Source organism: Penaeus monodon, chromosome 9 (assembly GCF_015228065.2).
Source record: "Penaeus monodon isolate SGIC_2016 chromosome 9, NSTDA_Pmon_1, whole genome shotgun sequence".
Lineage (NCBI taxonomy): Eukaryota > Metazoa > Arthropoda > Malacostraca > Decapoda > Penaeidae > Penaeus > Penaeus monodon.
In genome coordinates, this window is record NC_051394.1 from 50,324,629 (window position 1) to 50,333,131 (window position 8,503).

Genomic DNA, 8,503 nt, shown 5'->3' on the forward strand with positions numbered 1-8,503 from the left:
TTATATTTCAGTTGGTCATTGAATTGTTTGCCTACCACCGAATATCGATACTAAAACAAATATTTATGATCATAATACTAGATTTAGAAGTAATGAATTATTGCCAAATATAATCTTACGGCACATTATCATTGCATTATTGCATTGCAGTACATTTTTCTTGTTTATTTTTTTGTCATTATTTAAGATATTATCCTTATCATAATTGATAGTTATAGGTCAGAAGAAAATGGAATTAATGCCAAAATTAATAATGATAGTAGTGATTGTTATCGATGTTTTGCTATAACACTTCTAAATAGTGTTTTTTTATCAGTAATGACCATTTTTTTATGCATTATGGCTTTACACGAATTTTGACAATTTTTTGTGATAATAAATATGAGTGACTGTATTTTTGTAGATATATTTTGATTATTATATGGGGTTTATAAATATTCTCTTGGTATTACTATTGTTACTGCTATTTTATTATTGTTATCGTCATCGTCATAGTCATCATTATCAACATTATTATTACTGCTTTTATTATTATTATAACAACAATGATTCATATTATGACTATTGTTGCTGTTATTATTATCAGTATTGTTATTTTTAATGTTATTATCATTATTTTTATTATTACGATTATTATTTATAATTATTGATTATCATTGTTATTACAATTATTATGTAATGACTACCACCACCAACATTGCTGAGACGATTATTATTAAGAAACTTTATTCTTAGGATATTCAGTGTCATTTTAGTTTTAATATTCATGTTTTTTTATAACTATTTTGACGATAACCAGTATGATACTATATGTATGTTTTCTGGATGTTATTGTTACTAAGTTGCTTCAAAAGGTATTGGCTCAATACTTTCAGTTTCTCTAATATTATGCTGATCATCATAGGCATTCATCCGATTATTGTCAATAATTATCTTCATCCATCTGATTATCAGTTATGGTGGCTGTCATTATTATTGTTAGTAGTAGTACTTCTGGTGCTATTAAACTTATTACTACTGCTATTATTATTATTATTTCCAAACATTTGATAAACACAGGATAATGGTTTCAGTTTCATACCAAGGATAACAAAAAACATTATCATCTTTATTTTTATTGCATTATTTTTTTCTTTCTTTCTTACCAACTACTGAAGTATCATTCGGCATTTGGTAGCGTTTTATAATTAACGATGTGCGTTCTCAAGGGCAACTTCCTTTCAACCAACATCAGTATATCACATCAATAGCAATTAAGCAGAATGCCTAATACACTTGATGATAATCATAAAAGCCATCTCAGGAGACATGAGTTTTGTGATTGCCCTCAAGTAAACCTTAGAGGGAAGGGTTTACTTTGGAGCTTCCGCTTCGGTCTTTGTGGATTTCGTGTCGTCGTCCTTCTCTTCGTGGACACAGAACCATGGGAGAGCCTCCTGAAGGGCGAGACGGAACTTGGGGTGCGAGATGGCGAACATCATGGGGTTGTAGACGGAGGCGGTCTTTGCGATGAGGCCGGGCAGGGCGGAGACAAGGGGAGTCACCTTCTCTTGATCTCCAAACAGTCCCTGGAAAAAGAATGATTAATTCTCAGGTATAAAAATAAGCTCTGTCAACGAATGGAATATTGCATTATTTTACAAGATTCAATAGGTGTATTTGGTAAAAGATGTTGCCAGGTGAATTCAATACTTACAGTCATGACAACGTAGGCATAAGGCGTCCATGTGAGCAGCCACAAGAAGACATTGGCAACTGCCACCTTAGCGATTCGAACTTCAGCACTCTGCTTCTTGGCGTCGGCGTTGGAGCGGAGGTTTTCCACGTTCATTTTCTTGGCTTGTGCTCGAAGAGCCTTCTCGTGCTGCCGAATGGCACCAACGATCTGGGAGTACACGAAGATGATGACAGTAAGCGGAACGCAGTAGCACATGATGAACAGGAAAAGGCCGTAGGACTTGGTGCTCCAGTCTTGGCTGATGTAGTCGAAGCTGCAAGAGGTAAGAATACCTTCGGGAATGTAGGAGTTCCATCCGTAGAAGGGCCAGATTGACACTGCAATGGAGTATCCCCAACACACAAGAATTATGATGAGAGCTTTTCCAGAGCTGATATGGCCGCCGTCGAAGGCTTTGACGATAACGCAGTAACGATCGTAGCCAATTGCAGCCAGTGTCATGAGGGATGTCAAGCCAAACACAGCTCCTGTGAAGGCATGAAGTTGGCAAGCAAAGGCACCCAGAGACCAATAGCCTCCGCTAAAGCAGTTCATGACGAACATTGGGAACTGAGATACCATCATCATGAAGTCGCTGAAAGCCAGATTAACAACGAACATGTTTGCTGGAGAACGCAAGCTTTTCTTGCACAAGAACAGGTACATGACGAGACCATTGCCGAAGAACGAAAGGAAACCAAGTATCATGTAAATACCTGCCAGCAAATAGTGCCACATAGGGTTGACGGGGGGAAAGTTGCTCCAGTGGGGATGAATGAGAGGTTTGACGTCATCTGGAACAAGATCCATGAGAGTGAAACCCTCTGGGTATCCAAAACTAACACCTCCTCCCCTATAAGCCATAGGGACGGTGACGTTGACGGTGCCAATGCTCATGGTGGAGAAAGTGCGGTGGAGACGGAGATGCCAAGAAGTTTGGAACCAAACTAATACTGTTCAGACGCTGGAGTTCGGTCGCAGAGCTTGTTTCCTGGCTTCAAGTAGTCTCCCTGAACCTTTCGTAAGGAAGTGCGAGGGTGAGCTCCGTGTCCACTCCTTATATATGTCTTCAGCCAGTTGAGCAGGTCGTTAAGTGGAGGCTGTCCAGCTCTTGCGTAAGTAGCCTAACTCGATTTTACACAAAAAGTAGGATTCCTGAGAATTCATTTTACATAACCGGCTCCTTGGTGTGTGTGTTTATTGTAATTGCAGAATAGATTACTAGTGTTTGCATTCATTTCTTTTTAGAAAAGAAGATCATGAATGACATTCTGTCTTAGATGTTTTGCTACGAAGAAAAACAGTAGATTAATACCACTCTACCCATGCTGGTTTAAAATAAGATGTTCAACTTCATGTCAGTGTAATCTTTCTTTCCAGTTTTTTTCCGTCTCTATCATCGTGATCACCAGTATCATCAAGACTCGTGTGAATTTTCGTGTTGTTGCTACTGTTAAGAAGGACTTTTAAAAATTCTTACTTAATGCGAGATTAACAATTTTAATCTGCTATGATCTTTCTATTTGATTTGGCCTTCCTTATACTGTGATTTGCACAATGATAGAAGTAACGTTGGTTAATGTTAATATTACTATTCCGATTTAACATAGCTTATATTTCAGTTGGTCATTGAATTGTTTGCCTACCACCGAATATCGATACTAAAACAAATATTTATGATCATAATACTAGATTTAGAAGTAATGAATTATTGCCAAATATAATCTTACGGCACATTATCATTGCAGTATTGCATTGCAGTACATTTATCTTGTTTATTTTTTTGTCATTATTTAAGATATTATCCTTATCATATTTTATATCGTTATAGGTCAGAAGAAAATGGAAATAATGCCAAAATTAATAAAAATAGTAGTGATTGTTATCGATGTTTTGTTATAACACTTCTAAATAGTGTTTTTTTTATCAGTAATGACCATTTTTTATGCATTATGGCTTTACACGAATTTTCACAATTTTCTGTGATAATAAATATGAGTGACTGTATTTTTGTAGATATATTTTGATTATTATATGGGGTTTATAAATATTCTCTTGGTATTACTATTGTTATTGCTATTTTATTATTGTTATCGTCATCGTCATCGTCATCATTATCAACATTATTATTACTGCTTTTATTATTATAACAACAATGATTCATATTATGACTATTGTTGCTGTTATTATTATCAGTATTGTTATTTTTAATGTTATTATCATTATTTTTATTATTACGATTATTATTTATAATTATTGATTATCATTGTTATTACAATTATTATGTAATGACCACCACCACCAACATTGCTGAGACGATTATTATTAAGAAACTTTATTCTTAGGATATTCAGTGTCATTTTAGTTTTAATATTCATGTTTTTTTTATAACTATTTTGACGATAACCCATATGATACTATATGTATGTTTTCTGGATGTTATTGTTACTAAGTTGCTTCAAAAGGTATTGGCTCAATACTTTCAGTTTCTCTAATATTATGCTGATCATCATAGGCATTCATCCGATTATTGTCAATAATTATCTTCATCCATCTGATTATCAGTTATGGTGGCTGTCATTATTATTGTTAGTAGTAGTACTTCTGGTGCTATTAAACTTATTACTACTGCTATTATTATTATTATTTCCAAACATTTGATAAACACAGGATAATGGTTTCAGTTTCATACCAAGGATAACAAAAAACATTATCATCTTTATTTTTATTGCATTATTTTTTTTTTTCTTTCTTACCAACTACTGAAGTATCATTCGGCATTTGGTAGCGTTTTATAATTAACGATGTGCGTTCTCAAAGGCAACTTCCTTTCAACCAACATCAGTATATCACATCAATAGCAATTAAGCAGAATGCCTAATACACTTGATGATAATCATAAAAGCCATCTCAGGAGACATGAGTTTTGTGATTGCCCTCAAGTAAACCTTAGAGGGAAGGGTTTACTTTGGAGCTTCCGCTTCGGTCTTTGTGGATTTCGTGTCGTCGTCCTTCTCTTCGTGGACACAGAACCATGGGAGAGCCTCCTGAAGGGCGAGACGGAACTTGGGGTGCGAGATGGCGAACATCATGGGGTTGTAGACGGAGGCGGTCTTTGCGATGAGGCCGGGCAGGGCGGAGACAAGGGGAGTCACCTTCTCTTGATCGCCAAACAGTCCCTGGAAAAAGAATGATTAATTCTCAGGTATAAAACTAAGCTCTGTCAATGAATGGAATATTGCATTATTTTACAAGATTCAATAGGTGTATTTGGTAAAAGATGTTGGCAGGTGAATTCAATACTTACAGTCATGACAACGTAGGCATAAGGCGTCCATGTGAGCAGCCACAAGAAGACATTGGCAACTGCCACCTTAGCGATTCGAACTTCAGCACTCTGCTTCTTGGCGTCGGCGTTGGAGCGGAGGTTTTCCACGTTCATTTTCTTGGCTTGTGCTCGAAGAGCCTTCTCGTGCTGCCGAATGGCACCAACGATCTGAGAGTACACGAAGATGATGACAGTAAGCGGAACGCAGTAGCACATGATGAACAGGAAAAGGCCGTAGGACTTGGTGCTCCAGTCTTGGCTGATGTAGTCGAAGCTGCAAGAGGTAAGAATACCTTCGGGAATGTAGGAGTTCCATCCGTAGAAGGGCCAGATTGACACTGCAATGGAGTATCCCCAACACACAAGAATTATGATGAGAGCTTTTCCAGAGCTGATATGGCCGCCGTCGAAGGCTTTGACGATAACGCAGTAACGATCGTAGCCAATTGCAGCCAGTGTCATGAGGGATGTCAAGCCAAACACAGCTCCTGTGAAGGCATGAAGTTGGCAAGCAAAGGCACCCAGAGACCAATAGCCTCCGCTAAAGCAGTTCATGACGAACATTGGGAACTGAGATACCATCATCATGAAGTCGCTGAAAGCCAGATTAACAACGAACATGTTTGCTGGAGAACGCAAGCTTTTCTTGCACAGGAACAGGTACATGACGAGACCATTGCCGAAGAACGAAAGGAAACCAAGTATCATGTAAATACCTGCCAGCAAATAGTGCCACATAGGGTTGACGGGGGGAAAGTTGCTCCAGTGGGGTGAATGAGAGGTTTGACATCATCTGGAACAAGATCCATGAGAGTGAAACCCTCTGGGTATCCATAACTAACACCTCCTCCCCTATAAGCCATAGGGATGGTGACGTTGACGGTGCCAATGCTCATGGTGGAGAAAGTGCGGTGGAGACGGAGATGCCAAGAAGTTTGGAACCAAACTAATACTGTTCAGACGCTGGAGTTCGGTCGCAGAGCTTGTTTCCTGGCTTCAAGTAGTCTCCCTGAGCCTTTCTGTAGGGAAGTGCGAGGGTGAGCCCCGTGTCCACCCCTTATATATGTCTTTAACCAGTTAAGAAGTGTTAAGTAGAAGTTTCCCAAGACGCTTTTGTGTAACCATCCTATTTTAAGATGCTTAACAAGATATCCAGATAACACCCTTTACATAATCAACGGAAATAATTATAATCACATACAGTGAACACATACATTCATACACAATTATACATAATATCTACATTAGAATTATTGTATTAAATATATCATAGTTACCATTTTCGTTGCTATCATCCTTACTATTATTTTAGTTTTCATTAAATTTCTTTATTGTTATTTGTTGATGTTACAATTATTACGTTCCATCTTTACTAAAATCTATACTCTTTCTGTTAAGCTAATACCCATGTCTGTATCATCAAGAGTAACAACTTTTAATATGGGTTTCTTTTTTTTTGTAATATTACAAATTATCAGTAATAAACAATAAGAATAACACTTGTCACTTTTAGTATTATCATTAACATTAAATAGTGATACAATTAAGATTTTAAACTGCCGTGTTTCTTTCAGTTTTTATTATCAATATTTTGCCATTGACATAGAAGAAGAAATCTTTTGAAATTAAAAGCATATTTTTGTTATATTATTTTCTCACGGCCATGTTGTTTTAGATAGTTGTTGGTATCATAATTATTACTCTTATAGTTCGTTTTAGTATTATTACAAATATGTGTCCATTATTATTACGTTTATGGATATTGTTGATATTATTCCCATCATCATTATCATAATTGTATACAAAGTTCTTATTATAATCACCGTTATCGTCGTCAACAGGTGCAGCAGCAATGCTATTATTTGCTTTAATATAATTTTTATTTTGAACTTGATAGTGATACTTACAATTTCCGTATCGGTTTTAATCATGAACACAATTTACCACCGTTAGCATTACTTTGAATATTGTCAATATAGTCGTTCATAATTGTATATTCTCTTTCAAGTTTTATCTTTTTAAGGGTATTACCGTAGCTGTCACGGCTATTGTCGTCTTCGTCATCATCCTAATTATCATCGTCACTTATTATATTTATCATCGTAATTATTCAGTTTTCTTGGTATTATTATGTGTGAAGTTATTATTAATATCATTTTCATTACCATAATCCTTATTATGATCATTAGCTTTATTATTTTATATGTGATTTATTCTTTTTATTTTTATCTATTTATTTATTATTATCATAACTATAATAGCTATGATAATTATCATTGTTAGAATAATATTAATATTATTCATGATAATGATAGTAATTTTTATTATTTAGATCTTTCATAGCGTATTGTTTAAATGTTCTGTAAATATTACTTTTGTCACTGGTATGTCTGTTATGATGAATATGTTACCACATTTTTAACGAATTAATTATTATTTTAGCTCATGGTGAACTACATGTAGACTCCTGTCAATTGATATATCATATGTGATTTGTTCTTAGAAGTTGCTTAAGACTTTATAATTACTAATGCAACTAGGATTACTGTGATAACAATACCACTGTTGCTGTAATCATCGTCATTCATCTTCGATTATTATTATCGTTCTTCTATTACTAATATTATGACTTCAGTTCTTACTCTTTATGCTTCTCGTTAAACTTTTTTTCCCAATACCATTAGAAATACACTAGTTATTTGTGGGAAATAAGGCTTTAGGTTAACATTTGAATCAAGTTCAGATTCATTAAACCCTCTTTTTGTAATTGGAAAGACTGACAGATTTCGATTTTTTTCTTATTTATTGCAAGGTTCATTAACAACTACAATATATGTTCATCGACAATAAGTGAAGACAATTGTTTTAAAATAAAGCGATGTGCGTTGTCAAAAGCAGCTTCCTTTTACCCATAAATATGCGTCTCGCATCAGTATCACATCCATAGCAATTAAGCATAATACCTAACCTACTTGATGATAATCATAAAAGCCATCTCAGGAGACATAAATTTTGTGATTGCCCTCAAGTAAACCTTAGGTAGAAGGCTTTACTTTGGAGCCTCCGCTTCGGTCTTTGATGATTTTGTGTCGTCATCCTTCTCTTCGTGAACACAGAACCATGGGAGAGTCTCCTGAAGGGCGAGGCGGAACTTGGGGTGCGAGATGGCGAACATGATGGGGTTGTAGACGGAGGCGGTCTTTGCGATGAGGCCGGGCAGGGCGGAGACAAGGGGAGTCACCTTCGCTTGATCTCCAAACAGTCCCTAGGGAACAAAAGATGATGTATGCTATTTACACTCTGGTTCATTATATTAAAGTGTATAGTAATACCTACTTCTTTCTGTGTGAAAGTAAGTCATAGATTATTGCAATACTTACGGTCATGACAACGTAGGCATAGGGCGTCCATGTGAGCAGCCACAAGAAAACGTTGGCCACTGCCACCTTGGCGATTCG

At 36.0% G+C, this 8,503-nt stretch overlaps 3 protein-coding genes across 3 annotated transcripts in view; all 3 read right to left on the bottom strand.

Moving 5' to 3' along the window:
- Window positions 1–1,274: 1,274 nt before the first annotated feature.
- On the bottom strand, window positions 1,275–2,686 carry LOC119577224 (compound eye opsin BCRH2-like). Its single transcript, XM_037924967.1, has 2 exons — window positions 1,697–2,686; window positions 1,275–1,568 (listed from the first exon to the last, which is right to left on the bottom strand). Exons 1-2 carry the CDS (start codon window positions 2,612–2,614, stop codon window positions 1,353–1,355), a joined length of 1,134 nt encoding a protein of 377 aa, XP_037780895.1. The 5' UTR covers window positions 2,615–2,686; the 3' UTR covers window positions 1,275–1,352.
- Window positions 2,687–4,531: 1,845 nt separating this feature from the next.
- On the bottom strand, window positions 4,532–5,953 carry LOC119577225 (compound eye opsin BCRH2-like). The gene is given in 3 exon segments (XM_037924968.1): window positions 4,532–4,896; window positions 5,025–5,815; window positions 5,818–5,953. Coding segments are annotated over 3 exon segments (1,131 nt in total). The 5' UTR covers window positions 5,942–5,953; the 3' UTR covers window positions 4,532–4,680.
- Window positions 5,954–7,834: 1,881 nt separating this feature from the next.
- The window catches only part of LOC119577226 (compound eye opsin BCRH2-like), a 1,532-nt gene continuing 863 nt past the window's right edge, over window positions 7,835–8,503 (bottom strand). The window contains exons 1-2 of the mRNA XM_037924969.1: window positions 8,426–8,503; window positions 7,835–8,310 (exon numbers count right to left, since the gene is read on the bottom strand). The exon at window positions 8,426–8,503 is cut by the window's right edge and continues 863 nt beyond it. Of these exons, the coding sequence (XP_037780897.1) occupies window positions 8,095–8,310; window positions 8,426–8,503 (294 nt within the window). The 3' untranslated portion in view covers window positions 7,835–8,094. The remainder of the gene's footprint in view (window positions 8,311–8,425) is intronic.

What these genes read in the sequence shown, in the direction of transcription:
- LOC119577224 (XM_037924967.1), bottom strand. Translation starts at nt 2,614, where the DNA reads ATGAGCATTGGCACCGTCAACGTCACCGTCCCTATGGCTTATAGGGGA. An exon ending in ATGCCTACGTTGTCATGACT is followed by an intron (nt 1,569 to 1,696) that starts GTAAGTATTGAA and finishes TTCTTTTTCCAG; the next exon opens with GGACTGTTTGGAGATCAAGA.